The 23132-nt window shown below is 44.6% G+C and overlaps 1 protein-coding gene across 1 annotated transcript in view; it reads left to right on the forward strand.

Annotated features, from left to right (window-relative positions):
• LOC138246827 (alpha-2-macroglobulin-like protein 1) overlaps positions 1 to 23132 on the forward strand; it is a 262402-nt gene that overhangs the window by 182580 nt on the left and 56690 nt on the right. The window contains exons 31-36 of the mRNA XM_069201584.1: positions 10813 to 10937; positions 16160 to 16244; positions 16530 to 16598; positions 19685 to 19787; positions 22495 to 22533; positions 23051 to 23074. Of these exons, the coding sequence (XP_069057685.1) occupies positions 10813 to 10937; positions 16160 to 16244; positions 16530 to 16598; positions 19685 to 19787; positions 22495 to 22533; positions 23051 to 23074 (445 nt within the window). The remainder of the gene's footprint in view (positions 1 to 10812; positions 10938 to 16159; positions 16245 to 16529; positions 16599 to 19684; positions 19788 to 22494; positions 22534 to 23050; positions 23075 to 23132) is intronic.

The raw sequence follows: 23132 nt of genomic DNA on the forward strand, positions 1-23132 counted from the left end.
TGTGGCTTGCAATTTGCAAGTCATAAAAGGAAATGTACTAATGTATCACAGACACATTTAGAGATTCCCAAAGGGGCTTACAATTGGCCTGCCTCATCAAGATTCATGAGGCAGGTCACAATTTTCAACCCATTGGGAATCGGCAGAAACACAGGGATATTGGACAGCAGACAACCATGTCTGTGTTTACTTTTAAATAAAGCAATTTGTTTTTTTAATGCACCCGTTTTCACAGCAGGAAGCACACCAAGCATAATGCAGGAAATTCCATTGTGTATCAGAGCGTAGTACTGGTGTGCGAGGAGTTATATAGCCTAGTGCCCCCTTCAAGCTGTAACTGCAAGAGATGGCTGTGAGTCATGTGACGTAGATATGTCAGGAAAACTGTGTGGAGGTTTGCCATTATTGCGTCCCAGTTCTAGCCATGGGTTACCTCCGTAAATCCATGACATCTTCACGATGTAGCACCACACTCTCAACCTGCGCACAATTAGTGAATGAGTGAATGGGATGTGTTTCAAAAAGAAAAATTTAAAGTTTCTGTTTCATTTTGTAAGGGTAGGCAGTGGTCTGTGAGACCACTGCCTGCTCTTAAATGTTTTTTTCGCTACCAATCACAAAGGGGAAGGGGCCCCATGGGGACCTCCTTCCCGTTTGCCACTGGCTTACTACCTACTTGAAGAAGGCAGTAAACTGCGTTTGCTTTGCGACCGCATTCTGGTCGCAACACAATCATACATACCCTTGCAACTCGCTATTAGAAAGGATGCACGCCCCTTCCTAATAGCGACTCCCAAACCCTTTTATGCAAGTTGGTAATAGGTTACTGACTCGCAAAATAGGATTTGTACATGCCAGAGGCTGTTTTAGCGGTTGCAAACTGGCCGAATCACCGTTTGTGGATTCTAAAAGTGGTCGTACTTCTGGCCCCATGTGAAGCACTTGCATCTGATTTACGAGAGACTTCGGTGAAGACTTCAAGCAGTTGGATCTGATTCAAGAGTGGCATCTAGTAGCAATTTGGGGTACTGCAGCTTTGTGAAAGACTTTAAGCGTGGGCTTCTGGCTCAAGGTGACATTTATTAGTCTTGAAGGACTGCAGCCTAATGAAAAACATCACACAGTTGAGATGGACATCTAATAATGACTTTGGGTACTGTAGGTATGCAAAAGGTCTGACCTTCTGGCTTTCCCAATGCTTGTTTATTCTACCTTGTGGATGTTGCCTTGTGGATGCATAAGAGAGCCTATCTTCTAAGCTTGCATTATCAGCTGATATTTTTATTACCCGAAACCTAAAGTAGCGCTAGTGTAGAGTGTTCTACGCTGGATGCATCGCATAACAGAGGGTTGGATGACCCCAGTCCAGTCAGCTTAGTTGTGTGCTGTGCCTCAGTTTTCATTTCTGCCTGAAGTGGGACAATGAAACATTCTATATCACGTGAACTTTAATTTATTTTCGACATGCAGACAGAAGTAATGGCAGATCTCTCTTACACAAGTCCCCTTCTATTTATGTACAATTTGGGTCAATACAAGTAGCAGAGATTACCCCACCATGCCTTCTTGAAAGTTTCACACTTCCTCTGATTGCTGGTGGTAGCTGGACTTTGGTAGCAATGCTTTTACCAGCTGACTTCCTGGCCACAAAGGCCAGGATTCTGTCCACATCTTAACTGGATCAGGATGGGAACACGCAACACCCGTGCATTTTGATATATTCCCAGATTTACAAAGTTTTGTAAACCTGGGAATGCGCCAAAAGCCTAAGACTCCCAGAGGTGACGTAAGAGTAACGCAAAGGGGGGAATATATTTTTTCTCCCCATTTGTTCCTCTTTTTATGTGTGCTGCATTCTGCAGCATACATAGAAGGAGGAAATCACCACCATTGATTGTTTTTGTGCAGGAAGCACAAAAAAAAATCATCCTCACAGCGCAGGCACCCATGCACCATAGTGCAAGAGTGTCTGCATTGGCGCATGGCAGTACAGGGGGAGAGGACAGAAATGCACTGTATCTTTTTTTTGTCGGGTCTCCGACAGGGGAAGAGGGTGGGGGGTGTTGTGTGTGTGGGGGGTGTGTGTGAATGTATGTGTGTGCGTGAACGTGGGTATGTTTTGAGTGTTGAATGCGTGTGTGCATGTACGGACGTGTGAGTGCGTTTATGTTGTGAAATGTGAATGCGTGTCTGCGTGTATGTTTGGAAGTGTGTGCGGATGTGTGTGTGTGATTGGATGTATGCATGTGTGTATGTATGTTTGAAAGAGTGTGTGTGCGTGTGTGAAGGGGGGCGTAGATATAGGGGGTGGGGCGCTTGGAGCGGTAGGAAGGGTTAGGGGGGAATCAGGAGAGGTAGGGGGGGAGACCCCTATCAGTGACAGGGAAGGAACTCCCTGTCACTGATTCGGCCCACCGCCGTGGTTTTCGTGGAATTACGAATGCCATGAAAACCATGGCAGTAGGCGGGGTCATAATCCTGCAGGTGACACAATGGCGGCCGCCGGGCTGGAGATGGATAACTCCAGCCCGGTGGCTGTTACCGCCGTAGCGGTCGGAGTGGTGCACCTCCCATGTGTTATGGATGACTCTGTCTATGCAATGCGTTAGGCGACACATTATCTCATCGCAGTAGGACTGCAAGCGTGGACAGGCCCAGAGCATATATACTATAGCCCGCATTTCATTTCATTTTTGTCCCTGCATTTGCGCTGTTTCCAGATGCACATTGCAGTCGGGTTGGACCTGCATGTTGTTCGGCGTTGTGGCCTCCAGTGTCAGGATCCCCGTGTCCTCTGAGGCTGCCGGCCACCAGGTCCCTTGTGTGGCATCATCTCAGCAGGCTGGGCTGCGTCCCTTGCCTGCTCCTTCTTGTACATTTCCTTGGCCATTGGGGTGAGACAGGGATCCAGGGGTCTCTCTCTGTTCCCCTGCTTTCCCTCTGGTTGTTCTGGAGCTGTCTCTCTTTCCTGTTTCCTATTGCCAGTTGTTTCTCCGGATGATTGCATTCTCAGGCCCTCTCTCGTGGTGTGTGGGTTCTGTTCTGCATTTTTTCCCCTCTTGTGCTTCGCATGCCTCTGCCTTTCCGTTGCTGCCCGTAAGCCGCTGCCTGTTTCTGATGCCTCCAGTTTTGTTGGTTTTTGCCTGGTTTTTCCCCTATGGCTTGGGTGGTTCCCTGTTGCTTGGTGCCCTTGGCTCCTGTTGCTCGCCCATTCGGGTCTGTTTTTTTTCTTCTGGGGGGTTAAGGCAGGTCTCTCTATCTCCGCCTTCTTTTTTGTGCTTTCTGCTGGTGCCTGAGTTACTTCCGGGACCCTTCAGTTGGATCTCCTGTGCGGCGCATGGTGCAGTCTGCGCTTGGCGGGTTGGGTTGGTCGTGCCTGGTGGGTGCGGCCTTGGATCCCCACTGATGCTTGCCTTGGTCTGTTTATGACCCTTGGCATTTTTTTAGATCCCTCCTGTCTCCTGCTCATCCCTGTCCCGCCCTCTTTTGCTGGATGTTTTTTTTTTTTTCTCAGGTCTCTCTTTGGGCATTCTGGTTCTTTTGGGGATGTTGCTTCCCCTTTTTTTCTTTTTCCGTTCCCTTCTCCTGGTTAGGGCTGCTCCCTGGCGGTGATTGTTGTGTGCCCTGGGGTTGTGTCCTGTTTTCTGTTTATTCCCGCACCCGGGACTGGGTCCTGCCCCTCTGTTGGGGCTGGTGCAGTGGATGGTTATCCTGGTTGGTTCCCTCACTTGACTCTGGTCTTTTTGTTTGTGGGGGTCCAGTTGTCTTCTGACGCGTCTGGGGTGCGCTTTGCTCTTTGCCCTTCATCCATGGGCCATTTACTGCCCCTTCCGTGTGGGGTTATTTATTTCTCTGTATTCCCCTCCTCTAGGTTTGTTCCCGCCTTGGTTTGGGGTTGGATGTTCTGCTCTTTTCTTCTGGTGGGTTGGCCATTCTGTGTTGTTCTGACTGGTCGACCCTGTTTCTTCTCAGGATGGGGACTCTTGCACATGTCCTTCCCTGTTTGCTGGGACACTTTTCCAGCTGGGGTGGTGTGGTCGGATGCTCTTTTGAGTGTCCGGGTATCAGTCTCTGCTTCATTTCTTGTCTGGTGTGTTGGTCCTGCTGGTGGTGCTCCTTCTTGCCTGGTCTATTGGCTCCTTGCTATGTGTGGCTCCTGGGCGGGGTGTCTGTGGTCCCTGTTTTTGCACCGCTTTTGGTTGCAGCCGGCTGTCCTGTGGTTCTCCACACAGTTTTTGGGGCCTACTTTTGGGGCTTTGGCTTGGGGTCTTGTTGGTCAGTGTCCTGTTCCTCCTGCTGACTTTGTTTTTTCAGCTGGTGGCTCGTTTCTCCTTCCCCATTGGGGTTCTTCTTTTCTCTCCACCTGTTTTCGGCATCTTGTGATGCCTGTTCTGATTTTTCTGTTGTGGTGGATTTTCCTGGTTTCCAGCCCGACCTTGTTTCTCACTGTGGTTGCCTGTTCCTTGTCTGGGGAGGTTACCTTACGGCTTTTGTCTTGTGGGGCTTTCTGGGCCTTCTCTTGGTTACCTTTTGTCGCCCTGCTCGTGTTTTCGGGCAGGTATTGTCCCTTTTTGGAGGGTTTCTTTGGGTGGTGCGGCCATGGTGGTGCGCTCGGTCTCCTGGGTGGCGGTGTTTCTTTTTGGCCATTCAGGGGCTGTTTGTTTCTTGGTCTCTCTCTTTTCTGCCCTTTATCTGCAGGGGTTCCTGGGGGGTGGTGAACCTGTTGGTCCCCCCGGCCCTGATGTCTGTTGGGCTTCTTTTCCCAGGTGGCCTTGTTGCCCTTTTCCTGCCCTTGTGTCTGGGACGTGCTCAGGGTGGTATTTGTTTGTTCATGATTTCCCCCGGTAGTAGGGTTTTTTTTTTCAGTCCCCTTGGGTTGTCTGTGGGTGGCCTTTGCGGCTTTCCCTTCCATTCGTTCTGCTCCCACGACGGATCTCCGCCTGGTCGTTTTCTGGCAGGCGCTGCTGTGTTTGGGGCTTCCCTGCGTTCTGGCTGTTCCTGTGTAGGGTTTTGGTCGTCTGCCTTTTGGTTCAGTTCCGGTGTGTCTTTGGGGGCTACCGCTGTTCTCTTTTCGGTGCTCTCTTGGTTGGCCCTCCCTTCGTTTTGGGGTCTGCTGGGGGCTTGGTACTGCAGGAGGAATGCTGGGTGAGTACAGCTTATGTACTACCAGAGGGAGGGACTGGGGAGGGGATATCCCAGCATTCCTCATGTTCTTTTTTTCTGTCGTGGAGATAGTAATCTCCACTTAGTGATGAACGGGACGAGGACAACAGGACCAGGAGTAATGAAGATGAAGATTACCGTTAAGTAATAGAGCATTCTGCAGCACACATAGAAAGAGGCAAAGCCTCCATTGATTTGTTTTGTGCAGGAAGGTGTCCCTTCCTGCATAAAAACAATCCTATCTGCGATGCAGACATCCTTGCATCTTGGTGCATAGGCGCTAGGCAGCCCATTGTGTGCCAGTGCAGGAGGAGAGGACAGAAATATAGATCCAGTGCAGTTCTGCCCCTTTCCATTGGCACAGGGTAGCGCAGCAGGGTCACTTGCTGCGCGGCCCTGCACCACAGGACTTGTAAATATGCCCCTTAGTTCTGTTTAATGTTAAGAGTGGCCAGAGGTAGACTATTCTTATGAGATGGTTCAGGTAGGGTCACCTAAAATCAATGGACCTCTGGGAGGGAACTGCTGCTCTCAGCGTTCATAAGTGCTACCTCCTATCTCACTCAAGGGTTTCAGTTCCTGCTTGTCTGCCGGAGGATTTAAGTTTGCAAAAGAGGATGCAACGAGGATTCTCAACAACGGTTCACATTCACTAGCCTCGTGGAATGATGCTTGAAGGAGCAAATGCTAAACCGTTGAGCCAGCTTCCTTCCTTTGTACCCCAATAGCTCCTGTTCACAGTTAATGGATGGACCGGGCTCTGACCTACAAAATGGTCCATTTTCCAGCACTGCACCTTTTAAAGATTGATTTCCATGAATTGTTAGTAGCCTGCATAAGAGAACTCTCCGGTGGCAAATGTTATAACAGTAACAACAGAATGCACTTTTACAACGTGTTACTATGTACAGCCTATCAAACTCATTATCTTACCCGGGATCCTTGGAGCTCCACTCTCTTGAGAGGTTGTCATGGGTCAGAATTTATAATGCTTTTGGGTCCAGATTTAAGACGGCCTAGTGCCATTCCAGTGCCACATCAGCGTCATCTTTTGTACGCAAATGTGGCTTTGGAAGGCCAAAAACGCTGTGCCATATTTATAAAGTGGCGCAATGCTTGCATTGCACCACTTTGTAACCCCTTGTACCACATAATGCCACGCCAGACATAATGTATGCAAGAGGGGCGTTCCAGAGCTTTTGGTGGGGGCATAAAAACGGAGTAAAGAAATCTAGGAGATTTCTTTACATCATTTCATCTGCACTTTTAACACCTGCCCGGAGCAGGTGTTAAAGGGAGGCTCCCATAATTTTCAATGGGCCTCTGGGTGCTTTGCAGGATTAGTGTCAACATTTTTTATGCTAATCCTGCAAAGTGCTACTCGCGTCCAAACTTATGACGCTAGTCCCCTAACTACTGCCATGGTGCGCCGTATTTTAAATACGGCACACACATGGTGGCATGAGGGGGTCGCTAAGGGGTGCAAGAAAAGTGGTGCTGCACTAGATACAGCACCACTTTTCATAAATCTGCCCCTTGGAGTGAAGGGAGAATCGTCCAGAGCTTTGCTCATTCGAAAGAGAACCTACAGCAAAACCCACTCAAAAATGGCCAAACAATACTTTAATTATAACATGTACTTCATAAAAGTCGGTTCTGCAATTGTTTTCATGATCGCTGTGTTTCCCTGCCATTTCTCTGTTGTTTGTGGTTCATTGGCCTGCTCTCTATGCCTGTCTTTGCCTATTGGGCTGAAGTGAAAGTTGTTTTTACTTTTTTGCAATGAAATGCCACCATGTCAAAAGCAATAACAGTCCAATTAAATCACTCGTGCTTCCAGTTAGACCTGTGGGGGTTATAAAAAGATATTATTTTTATCTACTGTCTACAGCTAATCACATTCCCTCCAGTATATGCTATGTAATGGGATCTTTAAACTCATGAGCATGTAGAAATGCTAAGGTTACCAAGAGGAAGCATTTTCTATAAATTTGTTTAGGAAGCTCCTGTATGCATTGCCTCCAATGACAGCAATTCACAGACTACTGTGCAAGGTGAAGATTGAACCATAATTGATGATGTTAATAGTCCCAGCATGGCCCAGACAGCATTGCTACCCATTATCTTGAAGATCACTGCATCTGGCAGCCTGGCTGCTCACGACATAGAGGACCCGATTCACAAAAGGGACTTGCGACTCGTAAAGTTACGACTGCGCAGAATCTCCGCACTCGAGGTGGAATCTCTGCACAGGGCACCTCAATGCAAAGAAGCTCTGCTTTCGTAACTTTACGAGTCGGAAGTCACTTTGGAATTCCTGATGATGTTGGAAGATCTTGAAGGCAACTAGGCTACCTCCAAACTGAAAACACGCCCTTGGAAATGAGCTTGAGTCTGTGGTTGTGTACGATCTAACAATCTGAAACCACTATCAATCACCCCATCAATTCCTCCCTTTCCTATCTAAGTCAGGTCTTGGATATGCTCCAACAATGTACATGTACCTGCTGCTACTTTTACGTAGGTTTTGAAGGCCAGATACACCATCCTTGCACTCATCTAGGTTAATAGCGACCAGTATAAAAGGTCTGTTTCAGACAGTCCCAAAAATTGATAGGTCAGTGCCGGTTTGGAAAAAAAGACTGTTTTAGATCCGTTGCTAAAATACACATTTGAGCATACACTAGTCTACAACTGAACATTTATCCTAAAAACTCAGTTTTTTTGCTGATGATTGCAAGAAAAGCGAGTGAGATGCAGGTATTTCCAATTTAAAAGTCTTATCTGCATTTCCTAAAAATATAAGGTGATTCCCCCGGCCTAACCCTAGATTCATAACTAAGGGATTACCAACCATGCATTTGAATGGTCAAGGTTGTCTGTCTTCTTTCCCAAACTGGCTTTGCTTGCAAAATAGTCCTTGGATTCCTAAAAATCAAACTAGAGTTTTGCGGCCTTTGGCCAGTGCAACAAGAGAAGAGCTTTGAAAAAGGAAGGCGTCTCTGGAGGAATTGTGTAATGTGTTCCTACTGCGTATGCACAAAGAGGATGTCAATTACCATGCAGTATCGGAGCTGACTCCAGGGAAGTGGCACATACAACAGCTCTGTTTCCTTGATGTGCTCAACAAAGACGTTTGAATAGCAGCGTCTTGACTTTCTACCTAATTTTTCTCAAAACTCTATTTTCTCTAGATGTGCCTTCTAAGGCGGAGATGTAAGTCGAATAGACCATACTGTGGAATCTGTCTACTTCACCTAAGCCTCGGTCCTACCATCCACTAAAATTTCCAAACTGCTTTACTAATCTGTATTCAAGCATGTGAATTTAAGACTCATCCAATGTTGGAGTAAAAATACCAACCTGTAACTATAATTTTCCAATGCTGACATTTTTCATAGATTCACAAGCAACCCAACTTCCTCCATGCTTATTATGAGGCTTACTTCCATACCCTGACGGGCTATGAAACACTGGTACTTGGAGCCTGAGGGGACTGGTAGGGCTCCCTGTTATCCTCATCATTGATGTGAGCTTGGGCCACCTAATCAGGTTAGTGGACTAAATATAATCTCTAGTCAGGGTCTGATGACCCTGTAAAGGTCAAGAGAAATTTCCACAATGAGATGAGAGCAGTCACCACCTGGATGGAAGCCAGCTGCCTCAAATTCAACTATGATAAGATGGAGATTCCCGTAATCCGCTCCACCCCTTCCATCTTGAACGACTCCTGGTGGCCCACGCACTGGGAAACACCCCTGCTCCCACGGACCACACACACAATCTGGGCATCATCCTGGACTCCTCTCTATCCATGACCCGCCAAGCCAACCCTGTCTCTTTGTCATGCTTCCACACCCTCCGACTCCTTCGAATGATCTTCAAGTGGATGCCCTCTGACACTAGGAAGACAGTCACCTACACACTTGTCACTAGCAAACTGGACTTCAGCAACACACTCTATGCCGGCATCACCAAGAAACTACAATCAAGACTGCAAAGAATCCAGAATGCAGCAGCCGGCCTCATCCTGGACATCCCCCGACACAGCCACATCTCCTCTCACCTCAGAGACCTACACTGGCTCCCAGTCAACAAGCGCATCACATACAAACTCCTGATCCATAGCTACGAAGTGCTACACAACATGGGACCGGCACACATTAACCACAGCTTCACCTTCTACTCACCCAACAGACAAATCCATTCTTCCCAGCTCACCCTCGCAGCCATTTCCAAGATCCAGAAAAGCACAGCAGGAGGAAGATCCTTCTTGTACCTCGCAGCCCGGACATGGAACACGCTACTTCTCAAACTCAGGCAGACCACATATCTGAAGCAGTTCAGAAAGTACCTCAAGACCTGGCTCTTTGACTGAGCAGCACACCCTCAAACAGGGCCTTGAGACCCTATGGGTGATTAGGGAAATCACTGAGTGATTGATATAGCTTTATTCAGGGTTGGTGAGTGCAGCTGGTACATACCTTTTAGACATCTGGAGCATTCCCAACCTGACAACGAGGAATGTTCAGCGTGTGAATCTATGAAGGATAGCAATGCCGAGAACTATAGTTACAGGCAAGTAACTTTTCTCTTCTTCAGTGTCAGTATTGTTCATGGATTCACATGTTGACTCCCATCATCCCTTTTCATGAATCTACTTTTGTTATCTTTCACTTTTTTGAGCTTTGAACATCTCACTCATTAAAAGGAGTGGGCCTCATACCCTTTCCATCTCATATTCTCTTTGCTGAATACAACAATCAGGTGTACGCGCTGTTCATTTGTGCAGCGTTTAATGAAGACCTTACTATTTTAACATTTCCTACTGAGGATTTTCATTGATTGGTATTCTTTATTGAGTCAAGCATTTGGAACTATGAAAGGTCCCAAACTAGACAACTTTTTCTTCAACTTCTCATAGAGCAGTGTATTTGTGTGCATGTGTGTTGGTGTGTGTATGTGTGAGTGTGTGTGTGTGTGTGTGTGTGTGTGCTATTGTGAAATAAAACCATCTCTAATCCTCCCACAAAATGAGCAAAAGAGATAACACATCCATGCATGAAGACCTAATGCTACCCGTAGAAGACCTCAATTCAAATTAATTCATTGTTGATCTTTCAGAAAAGCCACCATAGTTATTTAAAGTTGTGAAATCTGTGGAAAAATTGCAAAATATAAGATAGTGGAAAGACTATGCATATGTGTTTGAGTTTGTGACTGTGGGTCCCTGCATACTTGTCTGCATTTGAGTTTAGGGTCTCTAAGCTATGATTGTGTATGTCTTCATGTCTTTCTTTGTCCTTGTGTTTGCACATTTGTCTGCATATCCAGGTGTGCATGTGTTTGTGTGGAAGATGCTTGGGAGGAGTGTTTGTAAATATAAATGCATATCTGTGTGTGTGTATGTCTGTGTGTGTTTGTGCATCTCTGGGTTATGTGTGTGTCGTTTTGAGTATGTGCAATGTTGGTGTGTGTGGATTGATTGTGTATCGAATTAGGTATGTATGTGTTCGCTTGGTATCAGTTGCAGGTCAGTTAATTATTGTCATGTTACAGTAACTGTTGTGTCAGTCAGTGTATACCAAACACAGAGCACACCTTCCATCCCTGCTTCCCTGATGCCTGTCCTTTCTTCTCTGCTCACAGATGATGCTGGTCTATAACATCCTGACCCCAATCCACAGTTCATCTTTTAATCTCAGCATAGACTCCTTCCTAATCTGTCCAATTCATTGTGATGTGGTCAATCTCTTCATCGCTGTACATGTAAGGTAGGTGCTTGCATCATAAACAAGTGTATCTGGCATGCTTCTTCTGACAGATGCAATAAATAAGGTGATGAACTGATGAGTGCCTCTGTTGGCTTGAAGTTCACCTCCAAAAAAGCATGCAATTCATTTCCTGAGGAGGTGGGTATAATGGTGTAACAGCATTCAGTAGTATGCTGAGGAGGGTGGAGGTCTCACTCTGTTACTCCAGGTTAACTTGATACTGTTACTGGTAGATCTCAGACACCGCACAAGTACAGCAATCCACATAGACATAGCCCCTACCTGAGCTTGACAATGTCTTCCATTCACCATATGCCATTTAGGGATCATTCGTCTCACAAGAGGACTGTGGTTGGCAGTGCTAAGTACAAATCTCTTTCTGGATACACATGGATTTTCACCAGCTTTTCTACCCAAAAAGAATCTTTCTCTTCTCTTGACTTACACCTTTTGAATCAAGTCAATGTCCCCGCCTCCTGTGTTACTGAGGCAGAGGAGGATGCAGGCAGATGACATCTCTGACAACATGTTTAATCCTAATCACATGCTCAACACCAATCACTCTCAGAGGCCACCACCACCTTCTTGCACTCTATTCCTACTATACCGAGACTAACACCAAAATAGGAATCTTGGACACAATGGGATTATGTTGTGTTTTACTTTCAGAAACAAGTTGTCAGTCATTTGTAAAAAAGATTTTGTGAGACAGTAAGTCTTAAGTCAGATGAAAGAGAATTCCAAAACTTTAACCTCAGATATGAAAAAAGAACAGGCACCTAATCTGGTTCTTCAAAACTGATAAGTCTGATATTTGTGGGGGTTCAGGGGCTTGGATCAGAGCAGGGTTGAGGGGCTTGGAAAGTGTTAAGGTTTGTATCTTAGGGCCAGACAAGCATTTTAGTCCACCTGGAATTTCCCCAGTGTCTGCAGACCTTGGATGCTGGTTTTGAAAGCCCATGGCTGCTCCTTGTGCCTCTGTCACTTTCCCCAGCTCCCCACGGTTAATGTTTCCATTACTTACTAGTAATCTTCATTACGCCATATACCCTTATTTCTTGTTCCAATACTTACTCCATGAGGTGCCTAACCTCTACCCAGGCACCATATGACCTAACCAGAGACAATCAAAAATATTAAACAAAAATACACTCCTTCCCTCCATGATTCTTTTACTAACATACCAACAAGAAGCTCATAGCACAAACATGCATCTCAGTCCCAGAATGCACTGTATTTCAACTCTCCCATAAGCAACATCTTCTAAAGCAATTCCACACAAACTTCTGTTTCACTATTTTTTCTACTTTTCTTCAAAACATTCGTTTATTGGAAAATTCAAAAACATCTGTTGTTAGAAATTGGGTCTTTGGTTGGCAGTCAGGTTGCCCCATGTCCAAGCAAGGACCTTCACTCTAGTAAGGGTAAAGGAGAATCAACCTCAGCTAACCCCCGCTCAACCCCTTGGTAGCTTGGCACGAGCAGGCAGGCTTAACTTCAGATTACTAAGTGTAAAGTATTTGTACCAACACACACAGTAATCAATGGAAACACTTCAAAATGACACAACACAGGTTTAGAAAAATAGAACACATTTATCTAAACAAAACAAGACGGAAACGACAAAAATCCAACATACACAAATCAAGTTATTAATTAAAAAGCAAAAAGAGTCTGAAATCCTTTTGTAAACAGTAAAACACTGTTAGCGTTGAAAAGTACTTGGGTAGCGTCAAAATAACATGCACGGGCAAGTGTGCGTTGAAAAAGTTAAGCAGTGCATCGATTTCTCACCCGGAAGCGAGATCGTGCGTTGTTTCTCCTTCTCTGGTCAGTCCGGGGTGCGTCGTTTTTCCTCCCCGCAGGGGAGCAATGCATCGATCCGGGCAGCACTCGTGGCTGAACAGGCGATGCATCATTTTTCCACGCCCAGCAAGGTTTGTGTTGAAAATCCGGCCGCCGTGCAGTGTGGGTTGTGACCTGTCAGCCTCTGTCAGCAGTGTTGCATGTCGTTTGTCCAACCACATGCGTCAATCTTCCAGCTGCGCAGCAAGCGGAGTGTCTATTTCAGCCACGGAGCCGGCGGCGCGTCGTTTAACAGCCACACTCAGGAGGTTGCATCGACAATTTCCCCGCACGGCGGTCTGTGCGTGGATTTCCAACCTTGGTATACCAGCTTCACCTGTCAAGGCCCCAGGAACTGGATAGGGCAGCACTTGGCAGGGCAGGAGTCTCAGCAGAGAGTCCAGGTGCTGGCAGGGGAAGTCTTTGATGGCCCTGAGACTTCAACAACAGGAGGCAAGCTCTTGGAGATTTCTTCACAAGCATGAATGTGCAACAAAGTCCAGTCTTTGTCCCCATTCAACTGCAGGATAGCTCCAAAAAGCACAGTCACAGGCAGGGCAGCACTTCTCCTTAGCTCTTCAGCACTTTTCCAGGCAGAGGTTCCTCTTGATTTCCAGAAGTGATCTAAAGTCTGTGGTTTTGGGTGCTCTTCTTAGGGAAGTCTCTCTTGTTTGTGAAATCCTGCCTTGCCCAGGCCAGGCCCCAGACACACGCCAGGGGGTTGGAGACTGCATTGTGTGAGGGCAGGCACAGCCCTTTCAGATGTGAGTGACCACTCCTCCCCTCCCTCCTAGCACAGATGGCTCATCAGGATATGCAGGCTACACCCCAGCTCCCTTTGTGTCACTGTCTAGAGAGAGGTGCAAACAGCCCAACTGTCAAACTGACCCAGACAGGGAATCCACAAACAGGCAGAGTCACAGAAAGGTTTAAGCAAGAAAATGCCCACTTTCTAAAAGTGGCATTTTTAAACACACAATCTTAAAACCAACTTTACTAAAAGATGTATTTTGAAATTGCGAGTTCAGAGACCCCAAACTCCACATGTCTATCCGCTCCGAAAGGGAATCTATGCTTTAATCATATTTAAAGGCAGCCCCCTTGTTAACCTATGGGAGGGATAGGCCTTGCAACAGTGGAAACCGAATTTGGCAGTATTTCACTGTTAGGACATATAAAACACATTAGTAAATGTCCTACCTTAAACATACACTGCACCCTGCCCAGGGGGCTACCTAGGGCCTACCTTAGTGGTGTCTTACATGTAAGAAAAGGGAAGGTTTAGTCCTGGCAGGAGGGGACACTTACCAAGTCGAATTGACAGTTTAAAACTGCACACACAGACACTCCAGTGGTAGGTCTGAGCTATGCTTACAGGACTACTAATGTGGGTGGCACAACCAGTGCTGCAGGCCCACTAGTAGCATTTGATTTACAGGCCCTGGGCACCCCTAGTGCACTGTACCAGGGACTTACTGGGAAAATCAAATATACCAATCATGGATAAACCAATCAACAATACAATTTACACAGAGAGCATCTGCTCTTTAGCACTGGTTAGCAGTGGTAAAGTGCTCAGAGTTCAAAAGCCAACAAAAACAGGTCAGAAAAAATAAGAGACAGGAGGCAAAACGATTGGGGATAACCCTGCATAAGGAACAAAGTCCAACATCCGTAAATTAAGTTGTATGTATATGTATTCGTCATCATGTTCCTTTATCATTCAGGAATACTGTAGTATCACCCAACAGCAGAAAATTACAATGATTAAACAGCATGTTTGTGCTATCAGCTTTTTGTTAGTATAGATACTGTGTTCACGGGACAGAGGATACACCAAGATAGCACAGTGGTGTTTAATTTTGTTTAAAAATTGATTAGTGGAGTGCATATTCCAGACTATCATCTTATTTTGCCTGACACTAACATGGCAATAAAGAGGGATGAAATTCACCACACGTCCTTTAGATCCCCAAGCAATGTAAGGGAATCCAGGTTGTCTATGGGGACCAGGAGTGTGAGTCGTAAGTATGGGTACAAGAAAAAGGGTATTCGGAGTAGTGAAGATTCTCAGTAATTTATTGAGTCATTACCTCCCCAACCTATCTTCTTGTACCACTACTTTCTCTATGAGGATATACCAGAGGTAAACAAGTACAACCTGATTCCCCGAGACACAATAAACAACTCCCAGTTGTTGCAAGACAAAGGTTTTTAGTACATAAAGTCAGGAGATACAAATACTCAGGATATCACAGCTGGCAATACACTTGACCCAAAACATATGGATTCCACATTTCCCACACCACATGCAGTTTATGTTAAGAGACAAAAGTAGGTGGTGTAGCCCACAGAGCAGCTTTGATATTTCCATAACAGAAGCCCAGGAGTCAGTGATCCCTCCGATGGGTTGCCCCTGTACTGTACCTGGCGGAGTTACATCCTGTAAAGCAAAATCAATAGAAATCAATCCATCTGCTGAAATTCTGAGAGGTTTTTTGCCCACAATAAAAAACACCAACATTTACATATGAACTTTCAATTCATTTGTAAGTTAGCACAACCTGGGCAAATACACTTCCACAGCCCTTAAAATAGCCAACATGTGCAAAGCCCCATCTTCCGGGCTAGAAGGTGCTGAAAAAAAAGAAGGCAAAATTATTATCTCTTGATCTTAATGGAAAGAAATCATCACATTTGGCCAGAAACCTGGTCCCTAATTAAGTACCAAAGGCTAAAGGGGAACAAAACATATATAAATTTAACAAGACAAAAAACCCAAACAAGATCAATCCTCAGACTCCTGACAAAGTGCCCTGCACCATGCCTTACTCACCAGAAGTCAAGGGGATGCTAGGAACGCAGACTGAAAGAGGCCCAGCCTCCCAGAACGTACCTTCATATTTTCACACGCTCCAAAGCTCTTCATGTCTGAAGTGTAGACAAAAGAACAGGAAGTGTGGTGGGTTCCAGCCCTGTTTATTGCCATGTTAGTAGAAGGAGCATGGGAGAGGGATTGAAGGTATTTTTGTTTTACATTTTTGTTTGGTTGCAGGTACATCACATGGTGCTTGGGAAGAGGTTAGACACCTCATTGAGTAAGTAGTGATGAGAAAATTGATTTAGCGGGTACTTGCAGCAGGCACAGTGGGGGCTTTAGGAGAGTGAGGGAGAGAGGGAGGAGGGGATGCTAGAGAAGAGGCGATCAGAGAGGGAGACAAGAGAGAGAAGATGAAAGAGAGAATGGATGGATGGAAATAGAGAGATTGCGCAAGGAGATGAACGGAGTAGGGATGGTTTGACCATTTTTGCCAGGGCTGCTCTGGTTATCTAGTCCATCCCTGTGTTTCTGACTAGACTGTTCTTGACACCTACAGTGGCTCCCGACATGAAACAAATATGGTCTTGATTGAGATTCAAATGCCATCTGGTTTCTACCCCCCGGAAACTGTGAAGCAAGAGGTAAGAGATGCCCAGAGTTCAGTAAAAGTATTCTCTGCTCAGCAGGGCACAATTCAGGGACATGCAATGCATTTTGATAATATGTGTTGGCACACGCCAGAAACGGAATTACCTTTTAGTACTTTAATAATGTGTGTTGTTACTATTCTCAATAGTACCAGTCAATGCTTGAAATGGAACTATAGATAGATAGATAGATATAGAGATATAAAACTGAACTTTTCCTTTGAGCCAAAGGCCAACATAGAAATGTCTGATCGTTTTCCTTGTTTTTACCATCCATAGCTCATGTCAAGGGATTTTGTGCAACAAGTAGAACTATCCCACAGCTCCGTCATCATCTACCTACAGAGAGTAAGTGAATGTCTCCGAAGAGGTTTAACATTCAAAGGCACCTGAACAAGGCCTGCAGAGTGGGTTCTTTAGGCTTCTTCAGTTTCATGAAAAGGAACTCCCAAATTTCACCCACATCTTTGGAGCCCCTTTAGTTAATTCACACTAAATGCCACAAACTTGGATTCGCTCAGCCTCTGTAGATGTGGATATTATTCATATATATAGGGATTTATATAGCCCGAACTCTGTCCTTAAGACTTAAGAGAGCTTTAGATATATGCACCTGTGCAAGAGTAGTTACTTGGGAGGGGATTCATTGTATTTAATTGATCATTACATCTTCTGTGATTTGTTACATATATAATTATAGATGGTTAACAGTGAATAACTCAGATGTTTTCTTACCAAGATGTTCTGAGGAACATCAAAGAGACAACAAGAATGAAGTTATTCACATCTCTTATTGTGTCTAACAGAAATTGTTACATACATTTTACAAATATGCACCTTTTCTTTAGTGACTGGCCTTGTCACATTATACAGTAAATAGGATTGGGTGGGTTTACGCTGGAGGGTATTCCGTTTCACTGTGACTTGCAGCATGTTTGGGCCATGTTCCCAATGTGTTTACTGAACAGCAGTTGTTTCACCCTTTTTTTGACGTTGTGAATAAATATAGCTAGCCTGATCTCTGGTGGAACACTGTCACTTCCCTCCTCTACTCCGTTACAAGGTACAGAACATTCACTGTGTTTCAAAAGATTGTGCCTTTATACACTGCCAATTCACTGAAATGTCAGCCCTGTCAGGTTTCCTATGTCCATGTGTGATGTGCTGCTCCAGGCCATGAGTTTTCTTTGAATACTGGGACTTGTGCTATTATTGTTTATTACATTCTACAACAGGATTACAAGTCCCAGAATTCAAAGAAGAACAACCTGGACGGGAGCAGCACACTATGTCTGGGCCTGGGAGACTTGGCAGCTATGAACTGTATGTGTGTCAGGTGAATTGGGCATGTTGAATTCACTCATTGCAAATACCTCAAGATGCTGGGATGGGAACCAGAGGGAGAAGTGCAGGGGGAGAAATGGAAAGAGCAGGAGAAGTAGACCATGGGCCAATGACCAGAACTGTGGGGTCCGGAGGTGGGCAGAAATGTGGAACAGATCAGGGATATCCAACCAGGGTGGGATAAAGAATACCTTTGAGTGACACCTACAAAGTCCTCTAGATGTAAGGAGGGTATGTGGTTAGCCAGAGGACAGAGAAGGCTGGAAAATATTTTTTTGGCTTCCTGGCCATGTCCCTGTGGGTTCAGTCATCCTAATACCGATTTCACCAAAGTGGGAATGCAGCAGTAAAAATAATTGCAACCAAGAGGTTAGTCAACAGTTTTTAGTGTGGCATTATTGCCATCAGTGTGGTAAACTTCTACCATCGCCCATACTAGCAGTGAAAATGGTACCACATTTGGAGTTCATAACCATGGCCGTTCAGCAGAAATTCTGCCAATGATCTGCAGTGGACACAGTGCTTAATTTGTAACAGAACAAGTATTGACACACAAAGTTTTGCTCAGATGCCCACAGCCGGCCCAATTCTATGTCGGCACACCAAATACCAAGGCTGCGTAGCCTTGATTCCACCTCATATCTCTTTACTCCCCACCAAACTTTGCCTGCCACAGTATCTCACTCTTGCAGGTTCAGTATCCCAGTGAGGATTTGTAAATAACACAGACAGTCACCACTTTGAGAGATGCATGGTTGCATTCCTTTGATGCGGTGACCGACGTTGTACCTCAACTTATGATAGTAAATTCCTAAACAACATGTTCACCACAGTGAGATCTGCATCCTTACACCTCAACAAATGCTTGTATCAGGTTGCCCCATTAACCCAGGGTAACAGGTTAGCCACCTAGGGCCATGGTGGAAGGCCACAGTATGACAAATCATGGTCTTCCATTGCCCAATCTAATGCATCCCAGAAATTGTAGTTTTGGCTTACTTCCATTGAAATAATTAAATGAATGCACACTGTAACAATGAATTTTTATCAGGCAAGTCTCGGAGTCAGACCATTTAATTCTGCTGACATGGATTGTGTATGGTGCCACTGCAGTGTAGCTAGGCCTAACCGGAAGGCAGCATCACTGATGCACCATGGGGTGCTGTTGTAGGGTGAAAAACTTTCCCATGAGAAAAATCTCATGAAAGCTTAATTTTATGTGGATGAGACCTCATCATAGACCAAGAGTATTCCTCAAGTAAGTATGACTTGGTTATGACAACCAGAGGAGAGCAAAAATCACCACCACAACACCACAGAACAGGGGCAGCTCACTACGAAGTCCTCCCTGAATTCAGCTCCCCACAGAAGATCAGAGACTGCTGCCCCACAACACTGCCACAGAGAGAGGATGTGTACTAGTAAGTGTCTCATCAATAGTGATGTGACTTTCTACTAGGAAGCATCCAAATGGATTTTGCCAACGTTGGTCACATTATTCTGATAAACGTATTTCTATAGACACATGTTTCTATGAAATGCTACCCATTTGGGATCTGTGACTTACGTCTGGGCCTTTTGTCCTCTAAGAAACTGTTTTGTGACTTCTTCTGCAGAATGTGAGTTCTTCGCCCTGCCCTTTCTAAAATCTACTTCTCCTATTGCAGCCAATGGCAGGACAGGCCTTTTTTTTACCACTGGCCATTTCCCCATTGGGCTGGAGTCCTTGGAAGCTGGATTTGAAAGCCCAGATGCCTCTGTCACTTTCTGCAACTTCCCTGGTTAATTGCAGCAGGCACAGGGTGTCCCAACGGAGAGACAGAAAGAGGGAGAGAGAGGGATGGAGAGCGAGTGAGTGCACAGAGAGGGAGGAGGGAGAGAATGGATGGAATGAAAATGGAGAGATAGGGTGAGAATAGGAAGGGAGTGTTGCTAGTTTGAGCATTTTTGCCAAGTCTGCTTTTGGTTGCCCAATTCAGCCCTGCTGGAGCTGGAGGAGTTATCACACTCTCCCTCAGCTTCTCAGTCTCAGGCTCTCCGTTTGTTCCTCTCTACATCAACGTTGCTCTTGTCTCTCCTTCTCTACGTAGATGGATTACAGAACGCACGCATACTCCTTCACTACCCATCAAGAGCTTGTGGTGGACAATCTGCAGCCAGCTACAGTGAAGGTTTATGATTACCTTAAACCAGGTGAGCTACCCTAGTAAGCTGGCCCTGATGTATCCAGGCAGATTGCCTGCATGGTGTAGATGTGTGTTCTTATGGCTAATGTTTAACACATGACACGGGAATGTCTGAAGGTGGCAGAGGTTTGAAGCATCTGTAACTGCTATGAATGAAATAACTGGAATAAACATAGAGCTGGCCATAAAGACCTGTTTGATGAGGATCTATCCGAAGCGTAAACACAGTAAAATTAGACTGAGGGCCTTCGGTTCCTTTCTTGTGAAATGATAGATGGCCATTAACGGGGTACCTCTGAGGGCCCCAGGTGTAGCATGGTGGAAGAAAGATTTGTGGGAGTGGGTGGTGGTGGATGAACAACATATGAAAAAAATATGTAGGACTGAAGAGCTTACAGATGATGTAGTGACATTTGCAGAAAAATTAGTGAGGATGACTGAACCCCAGTGCTTAATTGTAGCCGGTGGTTTCTGGTGCTCAGCACTGCACTGAATTGATAGCATAAGCACTTATGACAGCTGCCACATGGTGGTGGTATTTGTGTAATTTAGAGATGAGGAGAACAACAGTTGTTTATTAATTCAATGTACATTAAAAAAGAACTACTACCAGCTGTTTAAACCATTCTTATAGCTTTTCTCCTCGAACAATCTGAATTGTCACTCTTGTGGTAGTGTGATGATTAGTAGGTGTGTAGGTACTGTCATTGGCAGTGCCACCAGTAGTAATGGGTGGTGTAAGTGGGGGTGGCTTCCTGACGAGGGTCCTGACACTTATTTTTTCACAGATTAAGCACTGCTGACCCTTTGTATAATAGATCTCCTTTGAAGAAATAGGAGTATCCCTCTGAAAGGATGTTGTTGCGTCCCCCTAAACAGAAACTGTGGCACTTGCATGGTTTGGAACAATTTTGAGAAATATGCATACAGTTTTTTAATTTTACAATGATGCACTCTGTCGGTATGGTGTAAGAATGTTCATGATATAAGAGTTAAAATCAATAAGAAGATGTTTTTTGTAAAAAAAAAAAAAGAAAAAAACAGTTGAGCTCCAGACCCTCCAGAGACTGAGTGGTCTCCTGTGCCTTGGGTGGTGACTTCATGAGCCTATGATGGAGACTGCCCAACTGCGGAATCACGTTAAAATTTGCAATTTGCCCCAGAGATCTTCCTACCCATGCTGTCCCGCTTCTATCATGCTGCCATTTATTGGGCAAGAAATCATGTGGAGGTGTAAGGTCAAAGATCAATCTGAGTTTTAAATATTCCCTGTGAAAGATGTGTCCTTAGTTTTTTGAAAAGCTTACATAGTTCCCATAGAAAGATATTCCTAGGCCTTCTTCTGAACTCAAATGTGCAACATAAGTCCCATCAACCTTAGAAACTGCAGTGATCTTAAAGGAATATGTTGTGTTACTTATGATTCATAAGTGATCGTACCATAGAAGATGGTCAGACCATCCCATTAAAGGATGTAGGAGAACTGGGCCCATCTCACAAAGACTTTTTTAATGAAATTTGGGCAGTCTGATTGCACGGAGCACACTTTGCACGTGGTCACATTCACACTAGAGAAATGTCGATCTGAAGAATACTCTGCATGGACTCACAATGATTTGCACACTTGCACTGACCAAGGACAACTGTGCTGCTAGGCTTTATGCAAGGGGTGGCCTTGCAAATGAATTCATTACTTACCGGTAATTCTCATTACTCCAAATATCCTGTTTCTCGTACCAAAACTTACTTCAGTGAAATTTAGAGCGAGGCATAGCCTCGCCACCAAAGAGTTAACATCCTCATCATATTCTGGAGAAGGCTAGGAAGAGGAAGGAGAGGAAACCATCCCTGAGGTAAGTATTGGGACAAGAAATAGGGTTAAGGTTCTTTCACGTAAGGGTCCTTGTGTATATCTCATGTGAGCTATTCATTAGATTTGTTCAAACAGAAAACGTAGAGGATTTCCAAGATGTATTCAAAGAAGGCAAGATTAGTTCTAAAAGAGTTACCAGGATTCTTAAATGGCAGAGCCACCTTTTCACTCTTGCACACTCTTGATGTAGAACCATCATTTCCCTCTGTCTTTTGAAATGTATTGCTAAGTAGGTATTTTCAGCGAAATGATTAAAACTGATTAGGGAATCTGATTACATTTAGAGAACAAGCATTGACATATACTTAGCTGCTCTGAAAGCTATTGTCTATGCCAATGCTTGTTGCTGTCATAGACAGCCACTGTAAATGCCCGCCCATCTGCAGCAGCCATCTTGTAAGAAAATGTAAATAATGGGCATGCATCCACGGCGGACATTTTTTTATGCATTATGAATCGAGTTAGGAGTAGAGAAGTGAGTTAGATAACAAAGCTATCCAATCATGAGCAAGGGGCGGACCAAAAGCCCCCTCTAAGTGTATATGTAATGCATTTGAAACAGTAAGTCTTGCCAACAGAGAGCTATGCCTGTCTGTAGTTAAGACCTAAAAAAGACAAAGTTGTGGTGCCTTCTTTATGCATGATTTAAAAACGCATATTTAAAATACATTTTCCAGAATGAACTCATGCATCAATATGTTTTTGATATTTTTTTTTGCCTTTTATGATTTTAGAGGGAATATATATGATTAACGATCAATTAAGTAATGTTTTCTACTTAGTATGTCTTTGTTTGTGTCATTAACGGTGTTAATGATGTTTTTTTAATTTCCTTTTACAGGGGAGCGTGCTGAAATGCTGTATACTCCCATCAATAGATGTAAGACATGCTGTATATCACTTTCCAGACTTCTGAGCACGGCAAATGCTAATTCTGTGATTACATAACTGCTAATTTATAACTAGAATGCAATGATGATTTCTATCAAACTGCAAATTTGTCTTGGTTTCTAATAACCTACTGTCAGTGTTAGATGTCACCTTCTTACACAATCAGAGCCACCAGAGCATCTGCCACTTTACATTCTTTGTGGCAATGACACATTTTGCATCACGTTCTAATAAAGTGTTTTTAGTAGAGTCTGCATAGACCTGTAAATGTTCCATCAAAAGGATAGTCAAAAGGTCTGTTGACTAATCAACATGACATCAAGCCTCTTACCCTCTCTCAGACCTCACTCATGGCACCTATTAAAAAAACATGTTCCTGTGTCACTCCCTATGACAGATACATCATTCAAGGTCTGCAATAATGTCCATCGTAGGCTATTGCTAAATTATTTTCTGAAATGAAATGTGCTTAAATCTCTTTCTGACTTTTCCTTCCCTGCTTGTAGGTCAAGCAACTACAGAAGAAACCAGTGAGTATTTTACAAATGAAATAAATGTATTTAGTGCATAGCACTATTTAAGATCACT

Source organism: Pleurodeles waltl, chromosome 7 (genome assembly GCF_031143425.1).
Source record: "Pleurodeles waltl isolate 20211129_DDA chromosome 7, aPleWal1.hap1.20221129, whole genome shotgun sequence".
Classification (NCBI taxonomy): Eukaryota; Metazoa; Chordata; class Amphibia; order Caudata; family Salamandridae; genus Pleurodeles; species Pleurodeles waltl.